General features: G+C 50.1%; 1 protein-coding gene across 4 annotated transcripts in view; it reads right to left on the bottom strand.

Annotated features, from left to right (window-relative positions):
• Positions 1-2408: 2408 nt before the first annotated feature.
• TBC1D14 (TBC1 domain family member 14) overlaps positions 2409-23915 on the bottom strand; it is a 117111-nt gene continuing 95604 nt past the window's right edge. For all 4 annotated transcript variants that reach the window (XM_003278523.4, XM_030801466.1, XM_030801465.1 and 1 more), the window contains 5 exons: positions 22798-22869; positions 21981-22109; positions 18219-18328; positions 7793-8051; positions 2409-2687 (listed from right to left, as the gene is read on the bottom strand). In XM_003278523.4, the coding sequence (XP_003278571.1) occupies positions 2622-2687; positions 7793-8051; positions 18219-18328; positions 21981-22109; positions 22798-22869 (636 nt within the window). In that variant the 3' untranslated portion in view covers positions 2409-2621. The remainder of the gene's footprint in view (positions 2688-7792; positions 8052-18218; positions 18329-21980; positions 22110-22797; positions 22870-23915) is intronic.

Here is a 23915-nt window from a genome sequence, read left to right as displayed (position 1 = left end):
CAATTGAAAAAAGTCCTACTTTGATATACTTTACTAAATAAAATTAAAGGTTAACTGTACAAGCAATTAAAACATGATATGTAGCAAGTGTTACCAGTTTTCAGCAAACTATTTAAAATAGTCAAAAACTGAGCAGTTAAAAAGTACCTTCTGAAGTGAACGCCGTTTCTAAATGGGATCCCAATGCCTGGTGGGAGAGGCAGCCTCACTCTACTGCGCAGGCTGGACAAAGGTCCTGGCCCTGAAGTCTCAGACTCTGAGAGTCAAGGGCATGTGGAGTGGAGTGTGCAGACCTCTGGAGGAGCAGCATGTCAGTGTCTCATTTCCAGTTTACTTAAACCACACACAGAGGCAGCCTCTACACTTGCCAACAGCCTCTGTGCCAAGGTGCTAAGGGACCCTGGCCGGGGACTCAGAACTTTAGAACTTTCTGGCCTCTGAAGAGGACCCATGAAACTGGTGAGACCTCACGTGACCCCTGAACAGGTCATACGAGCCTCTTCTGAACTAAGGTTGGGAAGGGGTTCCACACTGGCATGGGATCCTGTTCAGAAGCGGAATGCATCGTAGTGCTATCTGGAGAGATTCATGTGAAACTGCTTCACCAGGAACACGCAGGACTAGGCGCTGAAGACACAGAAGATCCCCAGCGGCAATCTGAACACAATGCACAAGGCCCTTTGCCGCGCCACCTTCTGTACGACCTTAAGGAACATCTTTATGTACAGTAAGAAAATATATACATCTTTAAGGAACGGAACGCCCATATCATGAACAAAAATAAGTACATCTGCGAGGACGACAGCACGCAGGCCTCAGGCGGCCCCTCCCACAGGCCCAGCTCAGTCCAGATTACATTCAACATCTTGATGTCAGGAAATGGCTACGTCTGGAGGCCACCGGGACCCCCCCGTGAAGACAGGATGCCTCCTCCGAGAAGAGGTGAGTCAGCGTTTAAAGGCCGAGGCAGAAAGTGGTCTCCACGATGCTCTGCAGCCTCCCTGGAGATTCAACTGAGATGTAGGGGCAGAGTCCGGGAAACATGACACATGGTAGTGCTGGAAAGGAGGGCACAGGACAGCCACTGGCTCAGCAACTTGCTCCTGCACCTAGAGGAGCATTAGCGGGTATGGCAGACATAAAAAGTCCAGAAAACGAATGCCGGCTCGGCTTTCCTTCCCCAGCCCTTGGCCCAAGGCTGTACAGACAAAGCCAAACAGCCCTCAACATCAGAAATGAGATCAGCCTGGGGGCACCCCCTGGGGTGGGAAGTGTGGCTGAGAAGGGCTGTGGAGTGCAGACCACCCCAAGGCACACATGCACACATGACTAACCAAGCCCGTGACCGGGTCCGCAGAATGCTCCCCAGGACCAGCCTGCCAGCGGACCACCACGTGGGCCCTGCTTCCAGACACTGGTCTGGCCTTTAGACTGCGAAGCTGCAAAACGGTTCATTTCTGTGATTTTGGATAACCAAAGTCCTCACACAAAGTTCTACAATTAGTCAAGGAAAAGACAGAACAAAAAATTTGCCAACGACCCTGGGAAAGTCAGCTAAAATGGGGAGGCTGATGGTCCAGTATGAGCATCTGACGAGATTGTCTAGGCTGTTAGACGTGTGTTGCTCGCTCCTCCGTCTGTACAACGGGTCATGAAGCACACGTTCTAAAGTCAAATGTGTGAGGGACTCACTGGCACTTAGGATGGGTCCAGCTGTGCAGGGCTCAAAGGCAGAGAGGAGCCACTGCTGGCACAAGGGGCCACCTCCCCCACATGTGCTGTTCTGGGCTGCTGCCCTGGCCTCCACTGAACAGGCCAGTGGGAGAGGGCCCAGCCACACATCTCTTTCTCTACCCTTTTACTTACAGGGGGCTGATTCCACTGTGTGTTCTCTCCGCTTTTAAGCCTGTCTCTATTGCCACAGGGCTTCCTCGCAAATAGCTCCTCCTCTCGAACTTTCCACCTCCGCAGGACCGATGCCAGGGAGCAGTCTCCCGGAGTGCAGTCCCATTGGAGCCCACGTATGCACCTGCAGCCTATACACTGTGACTGTGTCAAGGCAACATGGCCCAATGCTCAGGGTCGATGCCCGGGTATCCAGGAACACATATCAGTGGCTATCCTCAGAGAGCCCCTGTTTCTTTAATGCTATCTTTGGTAGGTGAGTTTTAGAAACATGACCTCCAGCTCTGGAAAGACTATCTCAATAACTCAATCAGCGATACCTTTCTTATTGAAAACATGTAAATATGAGCCAAAGCATCTCAAGTCTCCCAAATAACATCTCTCATGCATCCTGGCTAAGACTGTAACATACTTCCCAGTAGTTGACATAGAAGCATTACAATTTAATTAGCTTTTGCTGAAATAAAGGAGTGGGGGTGAGCCACCGCCCATCGTTCAACCGTGCAGCAGATCATCCTTCCACTGATCTGCTTAAGGCTAAGCCTTGGTTTAATTCTTTAAAGTTTTTGTGTTTGTTTTGTTTAAGGCCAACTCCAGTGTTAGGAATCAAACTTAAAGAGCGCCTGTTCTTCTCGGCCCGGGTGTCAGTCTGAAACAACAGAGGGGCCGCGGTGTGGGGCTCTGATTGGTGCCGAGTGCGAGTTCCCGCTGCAGCCTCAGTGTCGGAGGGACGGACTTCCCTTCTCCATTTCCCGGCTGTCTTTCTGCAATGCAGTCAGTACCTAAGAGTCACAGGGAAGACAGCTGAGGTTAACTGACCACACACACAGATCCTGACAGCAGCGGTGCAGAGACAGCAGCAGCCTCCTAACAGGGCCCCCCGGCTCCCCACTTCCACTGCCTCCAACCCTCCGGGGTCTTCCACTCCTACGTCCTGTGTGGTCTTTCCAACAGGGACACCTGCCCGTGCCCTCTCTGGCCTGGTAAGCTAGCTGCACTCCTTCCAGCCGGCCACAGAATCCACGTGAAAGCACAGCTGGGGGCCTCAGTGGGGTCCTGCAGTGGCCACCCAAGAAGCCCAGGCCTGAACGCTAGGATGCTAATGAGCCCTGTGCCCATCCCACTGCACTCCTGCCACCCTGCTCCTCCTCCACCAGGAAGCCTGCCACCTGAGAAGGCCTCAAGGCACTGGCTCCTCTTGCCTGCCTTCCTGAGCTCGCCCAGAGCCTGCTCCCTCCTCTGTTCTCACAGTTCTTGGTCAACATCCTTCTTTTTCTTCTTTTCAGATGGAGTCTCACTCTGTCACCCAGGCTGGAGTGGAATGGCGCCATCTCGGCTCACTGGAATCTCCGACCCCTGGGTTCAAGAGATTCTTCTGCCTCAGCCTCCTGAGTAGCTGGGACTACAGAGGTGTGCCACCACGCCCGGCTAATTTTTGTATTTTTAGCAGAGACAGGGTTTCACCGTATCGGCCAGAATGGTCTCAAACTCCTGACCTCATGATCCGCCCGCCTTGGCCTCCCAAAGTGCTGGGATTACAGCCTTGAGCCACCATGCCAGGCCAACACCCTTCTTTTAAAAGATATTCCACGCCATTGTGGCTGCTTAGCAATTGCAGCAACACTAACAGGCTCCACACCAAGCAGAGAACTCTGCCAGCACTTTGCGCCCAGCGCCCGCTTAACCCACACGACAAACTCCGGAAGGCTAATGCCCCAACATAAGGGGCTTGAACAATGGACATGTACAGAAGTGACGTGCTCAAAGTCCAAGGGTGAAACCAAGAGAATCTGGTACAAACACAGTGCTACCTGCCTGGGGCCAGGAACTATGCCACTTTTGAGTCACAAATTTAAAAGTAACATTTTGGTTTCAATTAAGGTGGAGAAAAGGAATAATGGCAGATAAAGTCCCCCTGCATCTTGAAGTAAATGGGGTTGCTGGCTCAACATAAACATTTAGTCATTTTGATAAAGCTCATGGCTGGGCGTGGTGGTTCATGCCTGTAATCCCAGTACTTTGGGAGGCCAAGGGAGGAAGATCACTTGGGCCCAGGAGTTTGAGACCAACCTCAGCAACAAAAAAGCAAACAAATCTCTATAAAAACAAACAAACAAATATTGGCTGGGTGTCATGGCACATGCCTGCAGTCCCAGCTACTTGGGAGACTGAGGTGGAAGAATTGCTTGAGCCCCGGACGGTGAGGCTGCAGTGAGCTCTGATCGCACCACTGCACTCCAGTCTCGGCAATGAGAGTGAGACTCTGTCTCAAAAAATAAAAATAAAAAAGAAGGAAAAAGAACAAGAAAGCTCACCAGTGTCTTAACCTTAAGCACAGGATTTGAGAGAAATGTGCATGGACCACAAGTCCCATGAGACCTGGAACTGTATAAAAGTCACTGATGCCTGGACCAGGCGCGGTGGCTCACGCCTGTAATCCCAGCACTTTGGGAGGCTGAGGCAGGTGGATCGCGAGGTCAGGAATTTGAGACCAGCCTGGCTAACATGGTGAAACCCCGTCTCTACTAAAAATACAAAAATTAGCTGGGCCCATTGGAGGCGGGCGCCTGTAATCCCAGCTACTCGGGAGGGTGAGGCAAGAGAATCGCTTGAACCCAGGAGGTGGAGGTTGCAGTGAGACGAGATTGCGCCACTGCACTCCAGCCTGGGCGACAGGGTGAGACTCCGTCCCAAAAAAAAAAAAAAAATGACAGCACGTCACTGATGCCCAAGCCCCCCATGCCACATCATCAGACTAACTCCTATCACCATCCCATTAATAACAATGTCCTACGGTCAAATAATCTGATCCAGTTTTAACCAATAGTTTTTACCTAGTCCCTAAAATGCAAGGATCAAAATGGCTGATCTGGCTTTAATCCTTTCCTGTGTATGTGGGTGTGCAGCGTGTGGATGTGCAGGGAGTGAGTGACCTGCACCTGCACGTGGGTGTGTATGTGCATATGGGGTGATGTGTGTGGGTGTGTGATGTGTACGTGTGGGTGTGATGTGTGGGGTGACGTGTGTGTGGGGTGTGATAGGTGTATGTGGGGGGTGATCTGTAGGGGTGTGTGTGTGTGTGTATGCAATGTGTAGGTGTGTGATGTGTGCACATATGTGTGGGTATGTGTGTGGGGTGATGTGTAAGGGGTGATCTATGTGTGGGGGGTGATCTGTGTGTGTGTGACTGTGTGGGGTGATTTTGTATGTGTGTGATTGTGGGTGACTGTGGGTGTGCAATGTGTGTGCGTGGGGGTGATCTGTGTATGTGTGGGTATGACTGTGGGGTGATTGTGTATTTACAGGTGTGTGATGTGTGTAGGCGATGATTGTATATGGGTGTGTGGTGTGCGTGGGGTGACTGTATGTGGGTGTGTGATGTGTGGGGTGATTGTGTGCGGGGTGTGATGTGTGGGGGGGTGATTGTGTGAGGGGGTGATGTGTGGGGGTGATTTTGTGTGGGTGTGATTGTGTGGGGTGATTGTATGTGTGGCTGTGTGATGTGTGTGGGGTGATTGTGTGCAGGTGTGACTGTAGGGTAATTGTGTATGCGTGGGTGTGTGATGTGCATGTGGGGTGATTGGTGTGTGGTGATTGTGTACGTGTATGTGATGTGTGTATGGGGTGACTGTGGGTGTGTGAGGTGTGGGGGGGTGACTGTGTGTGGGTGTGCAATGTGTGTGCGTGGGGGTGATCCATGCGTGTCTATGTGTGGGGTGATTGTGTATGTGTGGGTGTGTGATGGGGGTGACTGCGTGTGGGTGTGTGAGGTGTGGGGGGGTGACTGGATGTGCAGTGTGTGTGTGTGTGTGTGTGTGTGGTGATTGTGTATGTATAGGTGTGTGACGTGTGGTGGGGGGTGATGTATGTATACGCCATAAAACTCTCCCCCAGTGGGAAATGTTACAGGACAAATGACCTGGTTTTTTTTTGTTTGTTTTTTTTTTGAGATGGAGTCTCACTCTGTTGCCCAGGCTGGAGTGTAGTGGCGTGATCTCGGCTCACTGCAACCTCTGTCACCCAGGTTCAAGCAATTCTCCTGCCTCAGCCTCCCAAGTAGCTGGGATTGCAGGCACCTGCCACCGTGCCCGGCTAATTTTTGTATTTTCAGTAGAGACGGGTTTCACCATCTTGGCCAGGCTCGTCTTTAACTCTTGACCTCGTGATCCACCTGCCTCAGCCTCCCAAAGTGCTGGGATTACAGGCGTGAGCCACTGCGCCTGGCCAACCTGTTTTTTTTTTGTTTTTTTTTAAAGACAGGGTCTTGCTCTGTTGCCTAGGCTGGAGTGCAGTGGCGCAATCACAGCCCACTGCAGCCTTGACCTCCCGGGCTCAAATGGTCCTCCCATCTCAGCCTCCCTAGCAGCTGGAACTACAGATATATGCCACAATGTCCAGCTAATTTTTGTATTTTTTGTAGAGACGGGGTCTCACTATGTTGCCCAAGCTGGTCTCAAACTCCTAGGCTCTAGTGATCCCCCAACCTTGGCCTCCCAAAGTGCTGGGATTACAGTTGTGAGCCACTGTGCCCTGCCTAAATGACCTGTTTTCTTTGACAAATAAAGGCAAGCAAGAGAGGGCTAAAAAGTGAGAAGTGGCGTGGCATAGATATTACAGAGGCTTAACAGAGCTTTCAACCAATCACAAGGCATGGACTTTATTTAGATCTTGATTCCAACCAACTATAAGGCCATTTATGACATCTGAATTTGAAAACTGGATATCTGATGACAGGAGGGAGTTAGTAGCTGAGTGCTAACGGTATTGCAGTTATGTTAAAAGAGCCCATATGATTCAGAGATTGCTAACACCAACAGGTGACACGGTGCCTGGGACTCGCTTAAATATGGTGGGAAGGGGAGAGGTGGGAGGCAGTTCCAACAGTGGCTGCGCTTCCACAGTCACTGACGCTGGAGAGCAGGCATGTGGGGGTGCATTATTTTATGCTGTTCTATTTTTGTAAATATTTTAAATCTTCCATTAATTAAAAAAAAAGTTAAATCAAGAACAGACATTTCGGGGGGCTGAGGTGGGATGGTCACTTGAGCCTGGGAGGCGGGGGGCTGCACTCCAGCCTGGATGACAGAGCTAGACCCTGTCTCAAAACAAAGAAATCCCCCAGGCATGGTGTAGCACGTACAGAAAAGGAAAAGTCTTCATAGACATCAATCAACAAGGACTTCAAACCGATGCTGAGCGCATGCAGGATCAAGAACCCAGGCTGGTTTTTTTTCCTTTTTAGTATGACAAAGACTCGGAAGAGAAAATGCAGGTCAATCCCACTGGGGACAAGACCTAAGAGGGATGCCTGGAGGGAAGCCGAGGGATACGGACTGTCCGTGCCACTGCTTGGGGCACTCAGCCCAGAGAGGGCACAGCAGCGCATGGGAAGACCCAGGAGGGACCCACGCCCTCCTCTCTGGGCCTCCCTTTGTTGTAAGAGGGGGATAATCCCACTTCCTTCTCGAAGACGCACACAAAAGCCTGCCACAGGGCATGGCCACGGGGCTCAGTAAGTGGGTGCACTTTGCTTTCTGTCTCTGGCATTATTTTTTTTAAAAAGGGGGGGACGTGGCTTACAAAATACTTTCTAACATGTAAAGAGCACTATAATGGTGAAAGTGCTGACCCTCCCAACGCCACTGCAGAAGAGGTGGGAAGGCTTTCGTTATCCACACACCCCATCCAGCTGACAGAAACCCAAAGAGGAAGCGACCTGCCAAGACGCCCTGTGGCACAGCCATGTCTCCACCCGGCCCCCCTCACTTCCAGCCCGGGGACTCCATCAAAGGGGCTACATCCTCAGATAGCACTTTACGTAGGGCTTCCTGAGTTGTGACACTTGCCAGCTACACGGTGGGAAGCCAAGAACACAAAGCCCACTGACCTGAGCCCACTTCTTGTTTCGGCTTTGCATCTGGATCGTGGCGATGGAGGCAAACAGCTCCTCGGCGGGCAGGTCCTCGGGCAGCCGGGTCAGGAACTGGGCCATGTGGATGAAGTCCATCTTGGTCAGGATGTCCTCGAACAGCTTCAGGATGCCCAGGGCTGTGCGGAACAGGAACTCTTCCCCATCGCGACAGAACACGTCCCAGATACGACAGGCCAGGTCGAGGGGCAGAGATTTACTATATAAGGTAAAGATCCTAGGGGGAAAAGTTGGAATTTTTCAGATTTTGAATCTCTCCTAACAAAGAAAGAACACTGAATTCCAGTCTGATTCCATGAAAAACACTCCCCTAGTCACTTTCAGGCAACAGCTGGGGTCAGGGCCAGGCCTGCACTCACACTGAAGGGCAATTCTAACATCGCATAGGACACAGCAGTATCAGCTTCTGCACAGAATCACGCAGCACACACAGCTTCCGAATGACTGACAGCAATGACTCCTGCCTGCAAGGAATATGTGCTGAGCCCCTGCTGTGTGCTCACGCTGTGGGGGCAGGCATCCTGTCTTAGGTACCGCTGTACCCCACGCCACCCACAGAGCAGGCGTACGGTAGGTGCTCCTCCTGGCTATGGGGCTCAATGCTGGTGCCACTGCACAGGTTCCCCTCACCCTGGGAGCATGCACGAGGTTCCTTCCTCCTCTGGGCGCCCTCAGGCTCCTGGTCCCCAGCCTGGTGCTCATCACGGCACACCCTAGCTCCACATCTAGTGCCCTGTCCAGCAATCTCTGCTGAATTCCAATGCCCTGTCTACGGCAGGACTTCCCAGACGTTCCTGGCTCTCAAAACTTGCCCAACACTGACAGTGTTCGGTACAGGTGGGGATCCCCAGCTGGGTGGGGGACATCTCCACCCCTCCTGGAGGACCTCTCTTCCAGAGTTCAGTATTTCCTGTGCTGACACAGAGAGAGTGCTGGGCCCATGCAGCCCCTGAACGGCAGGCACTGGACTCAGCCTGAGGGGCTGACTCGGTCAGGAGGTCAGGCCACTAAAGCTTCCACAGCGTGACCCTGACTTTCCCACAACAGATTCCACAGAAAACCCCGCACACTGGTCAACCTGCTCACAAGTGACAGGGGCATGGGTTCTGTCCACAGTGGACTCTGCCCCGGGGGTGCTCCGTTAGACGCAGCCTGTCCTCCAGGTCCCGAGGACATGTGGTTATGGACGTGCATTGCACAGAGCCCGCAGCTCCTAGATGACAGCAGGAATGTTCCGCGCTGTCCCTCGTCAGAACCTTCTAACGGTAAAAGTCGAGGAAGGCCTAAAAATCTAGACTTCATTCAACGGAGAGCCGGATGCCAGGGAAAACCCGCACCTAGAGGAACAACAGAAGCTGGGGGCGCACCGGGCGCTGTGTGCTTTGCGAGCCCCTTCGGAAGGACACCCCATGCGTCAGGAAATGCCTGGGAGACGGGCTCTCTCACCTCGCTACACCTGACGGAACTGCGCCTCAGGACAACAGCTAAACGGACCCAGGTCTCACCACCAGTAAGTCCCCAGCCAGACTCTGAACCTGACTCCAATGCCCACGCTCTGGTGTCTGAGCCTCAGCACACACCGTGAGGCAGCAACACCGTCGCAGGCTTGGTAAGAAGCTTGATTCTAAAATCACAAGCCTTCAGCCCGAGCTTCTTGCTATTTCAAAACCAGAAAACCATTTCACCACCTGGTCTAGAAAGCACAGTTCAACAAAGACCAAAGAGATCTTCTGTTTCCTTAGTCTAGAGAATATTCTCAATTGTACCGGGAGAGCATGCTTGTTAACGCTATGAGAAAGGGCAGGAGAGTCCACTCGGCCTGCACGACTATCTCTGTGTGCCCACTCACACATGGAAATCAGACTCCCCCTACATCTGCTAAAAAGCAGAGTCCTGAGAAAAAAACGGATAGGGAAAGACGACAATGTTGTTTTTTGTTTGTTTGTTTGTTTGTTTTCTTGAGACACTCACACATGGAAATCAGACTCCCCCTACATCTGCTAAAAAGCAGAGTCCTGAGAAAAAAACGGATAGGGAAAGACGACAATGTTGTTTTTTGTTTGTTTGTTTGTTTGTTTTCTTGAGACAGAGTCTCACTCTGTCGCCCAGGCTGCAGTGCAGTGGTGGCGCGATTTCGGCTCACTGCAACCTCCACCTCCCAGGTTCAAGCAATTCTCTGCCTCAGCCTCCCAAGTAACTGGGATTACAGGCATCCACCATCATGCCCGGCTAATTTCTGTATTTTTAGTAAAGATGGGGTTTCACCATCTTGGCCAGGCTGGTCTTGAACTCCTGACCTCGTGATCCACCTACCTTAGCCTACCAAAGTGCTGGGATTACAGGCGTGAGCCACCACGCCTGGCCAAAACGATGGTTTTTATATAGTTTATACACATACATATTTTATATATATAGTCAGATAGTTTTTATAGCAAAGAACAAAAGAGATTTCTACAACGTACCCCCCCAAGCCCAAAGAACTAAACTTTTGTTCTTTTTTTATTTAACATAATATTCTTAAGCTGAGATTTATGTGTGAGTCTCCATAAGTTACTCTAGACAGGTAGTGAACTTTATAAAATTAAGTCACCACCGGAATGACCCAGAATGCCATTCACTACACCCACGATGCCCCCTGCTCTGCATTTCCATGAAACAAATCCATTTCCAACCCCATGAGCTTCCACCTCCTGGCCACGCTTACTGCTGACGCCATGCTGCGACCATGCCTGGCTCCTCACTGCAGCCTCCAGGCTTGCTCCTGGCATCAGCCTCTGTCCTCTGCAGGCTCTTCCCACATGCTGTGTGTCACTATTTCTTGGAAGGTTGTTTCCTGACCCTCAGGCTGGACCAAGTTTCCTTGAAACGTTCACGCTGCACTGCACGCACCCCCCTTCATGAGGCCCCGGCACTCTTCATCTTCCTTTACACTGAGCCAGTGAAGGGACGCTCCTGACACTCCTGGACACTTCCCTCTGCCTCGCACACCCTCCTGCATCTTCTGGGCCTTGCAGGCTCTGGCAGGCCCTCAGCAAGCAGCTCCCAGGCCCTCTGCCCCAGTCAGGGCTCCCCATGGCCTCTCCAGCCCCTGGGCTCCACTCCAAGAGCTCCGCACCGTCCTAAGCCACTCCTGTCCCCTGCTCCAGGCTGCAAGTGCCTCAAGGGCAGAGACCCCGCCCCACAGTCTTGAACTGAGGCTCCTCTTCTCCCACTCTCTCCTCCAGCAGGGACTGCTCAGAGGTGCTCCCACATCATTATCAGGAGCTTCCAAATGTGGGCTGTATTTTAAACCACATTTAGATTCGAAAGCCAGCCACAAACAGGCCACTGAAGGGGGACACCAGGCTCTGTCCTGGCCCCACAGAAGCCCTGCCATGGGATCAGAACTGGTCGGAACAAGGGGACTACTGTCCACACAGCCCTCCTGGTTCAAGGTCCACCTTCCCCTGCTGCCCTCAGGCTCACAGAGGCAGGACGGGAAGGGCCCCTTGGCCTTCCCAGAGACGGCTCAGTACTCCTCCCACGGTCGGAAGACAGAATTCAAGGGTTTTTCTCTCCCAAAAGATGTTTATGTTTTGCCTCCGACCACTGCATATTATCGCGTTGTAGATCAAAAATGGTTATTTTTTTAAAAGTAAAAAATAAAAGTATGCTTTTAAAAGTAAAAAAAAAAAAAAGTAATTTCAAGTACAACTTCAACTAATGCAAAATAACATAATTCTTCTGTTTTCTTTTTGTTAAGACAGGGTCTGACTGTGTCGCCCAGGCCAGAGTGCAGTTGCACAATCACGGCTCACTGCAACCTAGACCTCCTGGGCTCAGGTGATCCTCCCACCTCAGCCTCCTGAGTAGCTGAGACTACAGGCCCACACCACCACAAAGGCTAATTTTTAAGTTATTTGTAGAGATAGGGTCTCACTATGTTGCCCAGACGAATCTTGAACTCCTGGGCTAAAATGATCCTGTCACCTCAGCCTCCCAAAGTGCTGGGACTACAGGCATGAGACACCACACCCAGCCCAAAATGATATATTTCTATGTCGCTAAACAAATGAAGTGTCTCTTAGCTTAGAAAAGACCCCAGACAAAAGCTGCGTATCTGTTTCCCCCATGATACGTGCGGGAGGAAAGGGGCTGTTTTTGCTGATGCGTCTTCACAACTTCCAGAAACTTCTTACCTAGCCGGGTCTGTTCTGCCTGCTTGTCTGAGCTTGCTAGAGGCAAGGAAGCGCCATGGGGTAAGGATGAGGGAGTTCAGGGCTGTCGTGAAGGAGGAAGACGGCATCCACGGAACAGAACTGGCCTCTGCCCTGTCTACTCATGAGGGCCCCGGGCTGCACACAACAGAAAGTGCTCGCAATTCAACTGAATTGGGACAATTCAACTGAGGGACAGTTCAACTGAATCCTTGTTACAACCCCAAGAGGAGATACAATCGTCTTTTCCATTTTACAGAGGAGGACAGTACCAATGAAGGGAGATTAGCCAGGGATGGTGGCACGCGCCTGTAATTCCAGCTACTGGGGTGGCTGAGGCAGGAGAACTGCGTGAGCCCGGGAGGCGGAGGCTGCAGTGAGCCGACATCGCACCACTGCACTCCAGCCTGGAAAGAGTGACAATACGTCTCAAAAAGAAAAGAAAAGAAAACAAAACAAAACGAGAAAAAACTCAACCAAATAAAGGGAAGCTATGGAAAAGCAGATCTAGCTTACAGTAAAAGTGAAAGTCACCGGGTAGTCTCACCCATTAAAAAGCCAAAACCAGCGACTTGGACCTTCAAGGCCCAACATTACCAATTTCTAGCTGTGTCCCCATTTTCCCATCCTGACCAGCTGCTAAGGAGGAGCCCTCACCCCCATGGCTGGCTCATAAATGGCACTCAGCCCCTCCCCCAACCACCGGGCTGGGCTCCCTGTATTCCCAGAAACATCAACAGTTAAATTAGACTGTGCTAGGTAAGAACAGGGTTACTACTGAGCCTCATTAGATTTTGTGAAGCTTAAATAAAGCAACATTAAACTCCGAACACACAATCCCATTTGTTAAAAGTTGGAGATGGTTATTTAAGACTCAGTTCAAACTTAGTTAAACCCATAAACTGCCCTCACCTTGATTCTGAAAGCAATTAGACATATATCCAGCGCTGTGCCCCAGAGTCCTCCCCAAGCTGAGCCCAGCAGGGTTCACATACCCACCTCTGTGCCCCAGAGTCCTCCCCGACCTCAGCCCAGCGGGGTTCACATACCCACCTCTGTGCCCCGGAGTCTTCCCCAACCTGAGCCCAGTGGTGTTCCAGTCTTTCTGTCCCAGCACTTGGCAGGGGGCAGCAGACGTGAAGTAAATATCGTGAGCACCGCGTGAGAATGTGGGCTCCCACTTCAGCCAGGCCAGGGTGTGCCAACGACACACAGGCTGCTGCCCCTCCCTGCGAACGAGTCCCCAGTGTAGGCAGGGGACATTCCTCCCTCCTCTACACGCCCATAAAGACCCAGCCTATGCCAGACGTGCTCAGCAAGATGCTCCTGGCTCCTAAGGCACTCTTGGGGCAACCTGTACCCCAGAACTGAAGGGCCAGAGATGACCCAAGTGCAAGAGGCAGCGGAAACGGAAACCTCCCAACAGTCACTCCCCCTTGAACCTTCCCTTTAAGATGGAAACTCTAGCTGGGCACGGTGGCTCACGCCTGTAATCCCAGCACTTTGGGAGGCCGAGTTGGGAGGATCATGAGGTCAAGAGATCAAAACCATCATGGCTAACACAGTGAAATCCTGTCTCTACTAAAAATACAAAAATTAGCCGGGGGTGGTGGTGGGCGCCTGTAGTCCCAGCTACTCAGGAGGCTGAAGCGGAAGAATGGCGTGAACCGGGAGGCGGGGCTTGCAGTGAGCCAAGATCCGCCACTGCACTCCAGCCTAGGTGACAGTGCGAGACTCTGTCTCAAAAAAAAAAAAAAAGATGGAAACTCGAGGCAATGACAGATCTCCAAGGATCATTAAACGTTATTTCAGAAACGCTGACCATAACATGGAATGTAGTCCCCGATTCTTTTGTTAGCTCAAGATTATTTATTATAAAGCTCACTCACACCCCTAGATAATTCTGCCACTGGACAGCAATGGGAAATATTTTCAGAAGTGAAATGACCAAAAGTCAGTCCTACAAAATGTAGATCCTTGACAGTCGAAACACCGAAAACTCTGTAGGAAGATGGAGACAGCTGAGGGGCCCCTGCTCTGATCCGCATGCCTCATCGGGAGGAGTGGCAAGCCACAATTAAAGAAGGGCCAGGAAGGCGGTGTTGGCAAGGAAAGCGAATCCTCAGCACTGACTCCTCATGAGCCACTGGTTAGGCAGCGTACAGGGTGCACTGGAAAAGGGACCCAGGAAGGTGACCCTCAGGCACAGACGCATTCTTTGACCTAGGACACTGAGCCAGGCACTGGGGACACAGAGGTCACTCTCGAAGCTTTACTACAAGGGCAGCAGCTGACAGAGGGCACCCTCAGAGTGTGGGTGGAGCTGGGGCGGTGGGAAGCAGGCTTGGTGGGCGGGCAGTGTGGCAGGACAGGAGATTTTTCTGACCCCAAGTGTAGCCATTTTAATGGGCTACCCACAGAGCCCACCCAGGACGCTGAGCTGGCCACATCCACAGGCCCCTCAGCCCCTGCCGCGAGCAGGAGAAAGGCTCTCTTGCTCAGGCAGTTAGCTGCTGAGCCCTGGAACTTAGCATGCTTTATACCCCACCAGGCACAGTGCAGACCGACAATGTGGAGGGTGTGGACGTGGCTCTGGGAAAGGTGGCCTGATGTAGCAGAAAAAGCAAAGACCCCGAAGGCACACCAACCTGGACCTCACACCATGGGTGTGACATTGAGAAGTGGGCCTCAGTGACTTCTTCTGTGCCCAGAAATAGGTACACCTGCTCCTGAACACTGAAGACCACAGTGACGAGTGCTTCTGAAATGGCAGCTTCTAGGACAGGTCTTATGTAAAGTCTGTTCTTCCCCTTTGCTTCCTCTCCACTGCCCAACCTGTTTCTGATCTGAGCTTTCACCGAACTGTCAGCACCCAACAAGGAGACTGAATCACTGCAGACCACCAATAAATGCTGACTCAGGGAATAAGTCATGAATACATGGCTTTCCTGTGCTTAGTTCAACTTAAGTATTTACTAAGTCCTTTCTATATGCCTTGCCCTGTACTGGAACTGCGAATACAGACTGTATCCTAGTTGGTGCTTATTCTAGAACACAGTCAGCACTTCAAGAATAAGGCCTGTGGAGGCCTCATCAAAGCACAGTGGACAGCATTCACAAGGCCCTGGGCACCAACCAGCTTACAGCACAAAGGCCTCAGCAGTGAAGAACCCTTGCCACTTCCTTTTCATTTACTCTGCCTCACTGCTCATTACTGACAGTCCAACTCATGTTCTACGCTCGACATGCTATTCCTGTCTCTGGAACCTGAGCTATGGGACCCATCTTATGGGTGACACTGCCTTACACAAACCCCCTTAGAAAGGACTCTAAGGGAAAGTGCACAGCTCTAGAGCCGGGTAGACTTGAGTCTGGACTCCAGCTCTGCATTTGGCTGGCATCAGGACCTTGGCCAAGGCATTCTGTCTCTCTGAGCCTCAGTTTTATTTTGTTTGTTTGTTTTGGAGAGAGAGGCTCGCTCTGTCACCCAGGCTGGGGTGCAGTGGTGTGATCGCGGCTCACCGCAACCTCTGCCTCCTGGGTTCAAATGATTCTCGTGCCTCAGCTTCCTGAGTAGCTGGGATTACAGGCACGTGCCACCATGCCCAGCCAATTTTTGTGTTTTAGTAGAGATGGGGTTTCGCCATGTTGGCGAGGCTGATCTGGAACTCCTGACCTCAAGTGATCTGCCCGCCTGGGCCTCCCAAAGTGCTGGGATTACAGGCATGAGCTAGTGCACCCGGCCCTGAGCCTGTTTTTTTCATCTATAAAACACAAGTGTTACACTGGGCTTGGAGAGGTTGTTCCAAGGGTTCAAAGACAGCATGTGTGAGCACTCGAGTCAAAAAATGCAGGTGCCCTTTGTCTTTGCCCCTACATGGATTACAACCATCTTCAGGCTGGGACAGAAGCAGACAACACTGTTCTCCAGGCCTGTACTTTTCATACTGCCAGGCATGACCCAGACAACAGCCAGTGGATCGTGAAGGCAACGAAAGCAGATTATCACCAGCATTTTTTGGAATAAATAGAACAGAGTACAATATTTCAAAATGCTTCACATGGTCAGGGTTAGGTACTGGGTCATGAAACCACCGTTCCCAGCATATGTACGTGTTAAGTTTCTGCACACATTGGGTCACAATTTAAAACGCATTTCCTTTTGCAAGTAAAGGTGAGAAAAGTTTAAAAGACACTATTGACTTTTGGCCTAGAATCCTAAGAAACTAATCAGAAGCCCTAAAACAGATAAGGGAGAAGCTAAAGGCTCAGATTCTGCCTGGATCCTCTCCCATCCTCCAGTACCGTGGGCTCCAGCCAGGAATCTGAGGGGCAGGGCTCACAGTCAAATGAACACGGTGGGGCAGCCTGTGCAGGAGCTTCGTGTTCACAGCTGTGAAGAAAATCACCATTTGCTGAATAAAGGTGCCCTTTAAAGCGGGCCCTAAACACTTCTATCCAGTACAGCCAGGTGGGCCAGCCCAGCATCCCCGGCAGGTCCATTCACGGCCCCATGTTCGCTGTCCTCTGTCACCAGCGCCTTATGGCTTCAGCTACAAGATTCAACCTCCAAAACCCTTGTCCTTCATGGCAAAGGTCAGCGGAGGGAGAACAGTCCAGGGTTTGGGACAGAAGCAACAAACCAAGAATCCCAAAGGCACACTCTTAAGGGCACAGACAAGGCTGCTTTAGCTAAGGGGTCAGCTTCCTTTCAAATGATACTTGAATTTTACCTTCCAGAAGGCCCTTTCTCTGCTGAAGAAAGTAGGCAACAACAAAACCAAACCAGCCAGCTATCTGTTCACAGTGGCTGGACATTTACCATACAATTTAGTGGAACGTGACTTTCTGGTCGAATAGTACCTTCTTTACTTCTGCGGAGCCCCTTCTATGAGGCGGGTGGTGCCGCACGGTCACCCTGCGGCACCCTGTGGGGTGAATCACTGTGGCCTCCAGATAAGGAACTGGGAGCTCAGCCGGGCTTCACAGCCTTCCCCAAGGCCACAAGGCAATAATGGGAGAAGCTGGGTTTGGGCTGGGGCTGCTGGATCCCGGAGGCACCCTCTTCCCACCACGTGATCTGAGAGGCTGCTCCCCTGCACACACAGGTCTCCCAGCCCTCTCATCTGGCCCTTAAACATGGTGCTCTCTGGGCTAACAGCCACACCCCATCCTCAGCAACCTGTTTCACCACAGCATGAAGACCTGCCTGGCCTACTACTGCTGCGCAGACCTCTCGGGATCCTTGTATCTGTCTCAGGATGCCTCTACTTACATGTCCCGCAGGCACCTCAAAATCACCCGTCTGAAGTCAAATCCACTAACTGCCCTCGCCGAATCTTCTCCCTTTGTCTTTGGTCTCAGCTGAAGGCATCAGCAAACCCCTTCCCCAACCCGCAGTCAAGAGCTGACCATGATTCTCTGACATACCTACAATATTTCCACGGGGCCTTCTCTCCACCTACTTCGGCTTTTTCCCCCTTAATTTGTCTCTCTGTTCCCAGACTCTCCTGCCTCCCAGGTAACTTAAAACTCACCGCTGGATCTGCCCCACCCTCATCCTCAGGAGAAGCCTTCTGCCACTCCCCCTGGCCCCGCAATCCTGCCCAAGCTCCAGAGCTTGGGTCTAAGAGCCACCGTGACCTGGCCTCCCCACCTCACCGCCTGCCATCCTCTGCCCTTTACTTTCAGCCTCTACCCCACTGGACCTGGCTACAGTGCCCGCTGACTCTGGAATGCACATGCGCTTGTCACCTTCGTTGTGTGTACTCTGACCCCTGTGCTGGGTCCAGGACCTCCTGCCTTCCAAGACAGCACTCATCTCACGTGGACAGTGCCCACGGACACACGTGTCTCCCACAAGCCAGGAGCTCCTGACAGGCAAGCGCTGGCCTTGCTCCTCCGACCACCTCTATAGCCGGCGAGGGCCTGCACAGGCCGGGTGCTTGGGAATGGACAGCACTTTGGAAACAAACAGGCCCAAGATACCATTTCTCCCCTTAAGGGAATTCAGGAGGGCCAGGCGGAGGCACTGATGGAAATAAAACTCAAGGGCAGGGCCATCAGGGAAGGCTGGAAAGCAGGATATGAGGACTCAGCCGGGCCGTGAAGAAGTTGGCAGAGAAAAGAGTGAAGAACAGGCAAGGGCTGAGAAACGCTCTGAAAACACAGGGAAAAGCCAGTCTTACCAATCAATTAGGTAGATATCTGGAGTTAGGTTGTTCTTCTTGAAATGGGCAAATAATTTCGGCAAATTTTCTTCAAAGAATACCTCAAATGCAGCAAAATAAGTCAACATCTAGGGAGATAATATGAAATTTACTCAGAAACTATCTGCACAAGTTTCCAATTTACAAAAAAAGTCAATATATGTATATCTTTAGACTCTAACAATTACCTTCTTCTGTAATTACTAATACACTTTGAATGGCAACTTATTGTAGGTACTATACAAATTATAAACAAGCACTATTTCTAATCTTCACAGTGACATCGATAGCTACACCTCATCTTCTTCAATTCATAGAAAAGGGAACTGAAACCCAAAGCAGTTATGGAACTTGCCAAATAAGGGCACAGGCTTCGTACACGGTGAAGCTGGGAATGAATTTGTGCCTGTCCCGCTGCAAAGGTGGAGCCTGTACAGACTCACTCTTTCCTAAAAACCAGGAACGTATGAATGTGTAAAAGTATCTGGAGGCTGGGTGTGGTGGCTCACGCCTGTAATCCCAGCACTTTGGGAGGCCAAGGCGGGTGGATCACGAGGTCAGGAGATCGAGACCATCCTGGCTAACATGGTGAAACCCCATCTCTACTAAAAATACGAAAACGAAAAATTAGCCAGGCGTGGTGGCAGGCACCTGTAGTCCCAGCTACTCGGGAGGCTGAGGCAGGAGAATGGCATGAACCCGGGAGGTGGAGCTTGCAGTGAGCCGAGATTGCGCCACTGCACTCCAGCCTGGGGGACACAGCGAGACTCCGTCTCAAAAAAAAAAAAAAAAAAAAATGGTATCTGGAAAAGCAGGCATGCCTCGTCCAACCCCTAGCACTTCCAAGGGGCTACACGACTCATGTCTGAGTGAAGGGCAGCACCTCTCCAGCTGACAGAGGCACACCTTTGAATGCCACGAGGGGGCAACACTAGAGGGAAAGGAGGAAAGGAGGGTGTTACAGCCCGTAGTTTATGGAACTTGCTTTCCAACGGTTGACAGTTTTTTAAGGAAACAAAACGTACAGAGCTGGGAAGCAGTGCTGACAACAGAAAGAACTCCAGCCAGACTGGGGGCAGCACCCGTCTGATGGTGGCCCAGTTCTGCTCCAGTGCTCGCCAGCTGGGCGCCTGGGGGCAGATCACAACTCTGGTGTCTGCGCATCCGAAGGAGGGGCTCTACTGTAGACAGTGGCTCCCAAAAGGGAGTGATTTTGCCCTTAAGGGAACATTGGTCAATGTGAAGATACTTCTGGTCATCACAACCGGAGGCAGGTGCTGCTGGCACGGGGACGTGGAGGCTGGGAAGCTGCTTAGCATCCTCCAGCGCACAAGACATCCCCCAGCAGAGTCACACAGTCCTAAGTTAAATGGGGCTGCCGGGGAGAAAACCTGCTGCTGTCATGAAGACCCCACTCAACATTATGACTCTATGGTTTCTCTTTAAAAACACAAGCTACGATTCCTAAGCACAATTTCTATCACATTTCCAAAGAGAAAGCTGGGGTCTTATCTTCAAAATCAGCAGAAATTTAGATGGGAATCATTTATTTATTTATAAAAAGATAAAATTAAATTTACATGCAGGAATTATTTCCAGAAATTAATATCACAGCAACGTAAGGCCAGTATATACTGTGCCAATGAGTTATTTCAAGAGTAAGAACGCTTCCTCGAGATTTATTTTCCGTTTCTGACCATTACTTTTCTTGGAAAGGTAAGTTTTTACCTGATTATGGAAGTCATACCTGTAAACACTCACTGTAGATAACTTAGGAAACATATAAACACTACTAATCCATCATTCAAAAATCTATAAACACTAGTAATTCTGTGGCATATTTCCTTTTATCGTTAAATACAATAGTCACTATAGTTTATGTTTTATCTTACATACACTGAATTAACATCTTGAACACTTTCTCACAACGCAGCTCTTTGCAAGCATCACTACTGATCACTTATCAAATTTTAATTTACCATTCTGCATTCTCCTAACCCCATTTTCAGCTATTCTCACATTTACAATTGTAAATAAGTGTGTAATGACTATCTTTGTGCATAATGCTTTGTCCACATTTATGACTTTCTTAGAAGTGATTCGTATGAGCAGAACTGCACACCAATGCTATTTACAGCTATTGATACTTAATACCAAGTTGTCTTCCAAAAGGACTCTACCAATTTACAGTCCCAGTAACAGCTACCAAATTTACCAACAACTTTTTTTTTTTTTTTTTTTTTGAGATGGAGTCTCGCTCTGTTGCCCAGACTAGAGTGCAGTGGCACAATCTCGGCTCACTGCAAGCTCTGCCTCCCAGGTTCACGCCATTCTCCTGCCTCAGCCTCCCGACTAGCTGGGACTACAGGTGCCCGCCACCACGCCCAGCTAATTATTTTATATTTTTAGTAGAGACGGGGTTTCACCGTGTTAGCCAGGATGGTCTTGATCTCCTGACCTCGTGATCCGCCCTCCTCCGCCTCCCAAAGTGCTGGGATTACAGGCGTGAGCCACCATGCCCGGCCAACCAACAGCTTTTAAATACTTTATGTAAGTACTATCTGAGCAAGACATACTCAGTAAACCTTAAGATATGAAGGAAGAAATACTCCCTAGATGATTTAAAGTATTAGATCATTTTAGTCTTGAAGTACTGGTAATAATTATCAGCAAATCAAGACAATGATGGCCGGGTGCAGTGGCTCACGCCTGTAATCCCAGCACTTTGAGAGGCCGAGGCAGGTGGATCACTTGAGGTCAGGAGTTCAAGACCAGCCTGGCCAACATGGCAAAACCCCATCTCTACTAAAAATACAAAAAATTAGCCGGGCATGGTGGCAGACACCTGTAATCCCAGCTACTAGGGAGGCTGAGACATGATAATCGCTTGAACCCAGGAAGCAGAGGCGGTAGTGAGCTGAGATCACACCATTGCACTCCAGTCTGGGTGAGAGAGCAAGACTCTGTCAGAAAAAAAAAAAACAACCCCGATGGGCTTGTTAAATTGGTGACTTCTACGCTACAGAAAGAACAAAGCCTTAGGAACCAGAACGGATTCAAATCTCAGCTCCTCCACTTACCAGATGCATGCCTTGAACAAGTCCCTTCACTCTGAGCCTTATCTCCTCACCCGAACCGCGCAGAGGGCTTATCTGGGAGGCATGTAAACCCTACCCCCCACTGTCAGTCACCACCCCCCACTGTCACCGCCTCCCACTTATGCAGTGTCATAAAGACTAGAGCAGTCCACTAAACAAATGGCTGCCTTTTAAAAAATAAAGAAGTATGGTCTTCAGTGTGTCTCCTTTCTCCCGAGCGTGGGCACACTTCACAAAGCAGGGTGACAATGAGCAGCAACACAGCTCAATTACGACATGTTCTACCTAACAGGCCCAAACATGGGCACTGCCATCAAGCTGTGACTTTGACACCAAGTGTGTGTGTTTAAGCCAGAGCCACACTTCTTCCTACATTAAAAGAATACATTTTCAAAAATACAGGTAATGTCTTTCTGAGAGAACATATTAAGAAACCCAGACATATGGCTACTAACCATGTCTTTTTAAGCTTCCAGGCAATACACTGCTCAAAATCATCCTCCACCTTACAGTGCTGCTTACTCTAAACATCTCTTCACAGAGAGAAAATGTATTCTTTTTTTCCACTGAAAACACAGACGAGTAAGCAACTCTTGACATTTAAAGACACAGTACCCAGGGCTCGAACACAGAGGATACTCACAAGGCCATGGTCCACTCTGAAAAACGCCATTTGACAGGGTTTATTCAAAAGGTTAGAAAAAGCAATAAAGGCATCTGCAGTATCTAAGTTCAAGATCAACACTGCCGCTATGAAGGACATGCCCTGGACCTGAGAGAGGAGAGAAAGGCACGTTAAAATCACAGTGGCCACAGGGTCACCGTAGTGCGTTCATTTTAGCAAAGACAAACCTACCACCCTCACGCTAGAAGGGTCCCCAGAGCCGCCCCACTCCACCAGCCACCCAACGCTGAACTGCCCTCACTCAGAACCACCACTCTGCCACCCCAGCCACCTGGCCTGCTCTCCTTCAGTCCCCACCCCTGCTCCCGCCCCCCAGACGGAAAACCCTAAACCAGCCCTCTTAAGCTCACGGCATCTGAAATACTGCTCTTTCCTATGTCCAGTGTCCCGGTGCTGTAGACATGTGTATCTATCTCAATAAGCTTAATATCAAACCATGCATGCGCACACACATCCGCGAAGCCACAGAAGTATCAGCAGTGCTTTTTAATGGTTGCTGCTTTTAACGTGGTTAAGACTTCTTTGATTTAATGTTGGAAAAAAGTCACATGCCAAAAATGAAAATTGCATTCGATTAAAATGTGATTAATGCCCCAGAGCAGCCATGACAGCTATTTCTTTAAGAGGAAACTGAGTCAACTCACTTACCACGAGACTCTTCATACTCCTCAGCAAAAACGAAGGCACTGGCATGACATTTGCAGCTAACACGTGCTGGACAATATCTGACTTTCTTTTTAGATAACATTATAAAATACTGAGAAACTTCACTTACATAACCCACATCTGGCCGGTAACAAGTATAAGCGCCCAAAATACTGTGCAACATGTCATGATATGGACCACCCTAAAAGGATCAACACAGCAAAAACAACACATGCATGAGTACTGTTAGTGCTCAGAAGAACATCTGATGCTACTACTGCTGCCGCTGCCACTCCTGCTATTTTCAGCATTATGAAATACGCCAAGCATGATGCCAGCAGCTCTATATGCATATGGAATTTAACAAATTACCCATTCACAGCTAGGGAAGTCTGCAGCTCACGCTATGGAACTGCTCTGAAAAGAAGCTGGAGGGCCAGGCAGGAGCACCACCCCGGATAAATATCCTTTATTTGGCTCCCGCTGTATAACTGTGTTCCCTTTCAAAGCCCACCAGGAGAGCCAGGTATCCGGGGGCTCTTCAAAGCAGGTGACTGCTCAGTGTCACTCAGGCCATCTCCCGCTGTGCCCCACATCCTGACTATCCTTTCTGCCTCTCTTCCCAGGCTTATCACTCTCCTTGTTTCTGTTAGTTTTCTGAATGGCAAGTTCAGGAAACACACTCTTCTAAGTCCTGGTAGCTACCATTTTGTTTAAACATTCTCCCAGCTCTTCCACCCCTCTAACATTTCCATTTGCTCTTATAACTGCTTCCAAAAATTCAATTGTTGGAATTATTTTCCCAATGGAGCATAGAAGAAAGTGCAGAGATGCCTCACGCTGAAGTTAGCATGTGAGAAGATACTACAAAAGGACAGGTTCAGTCCCAAACACTTACTGTCTATGTCTACCAGGTACCTACATTTAACACAAGGAATAGAATTCACACATGGTGAGAGATAAGAAGTCACTCCACAGGTGACCACAGGTGGCTTACAAAAGAATGCCATGGCCCAGACCATCATATTCTAGCATGTGAAAAGAGCTAAGTAAAAGAAAAGACAGTTCCAAATCACAGAGGGACAAAAGGAAAAATAGCAATGAGAGGGTAAAAATGACAACATCCAGGGTTGGGGTGGGGGTGACAGTCTGCAGTGGCACCAAATGCCAGTCTAAGGACTAGTATGACTGTAACAAAGTTTTATCCAGGCCAAGGCTAAACAAGAAAACAAGAGCATTACACAGAAC

This window comes from Nomascus leucogenys, chromosome 20 (assembly GCF_006542625.1).
Source record: "Nomascus leucogenys isolate Asia chromosome 20, Asia_NLE_v1, whole genome shotgun sequence".
Classification (NCBI taxonomy): Eukaryota; Metazoa; Chordata; class Mammalia; order Primates; family Hylobatidae; genus Nomascus; species Nomascus leucogenys.
Note: the sequence above shows the minus strand (reverse complement) of the source record. Positions and strands in the feature narration are given on the sequence as shown.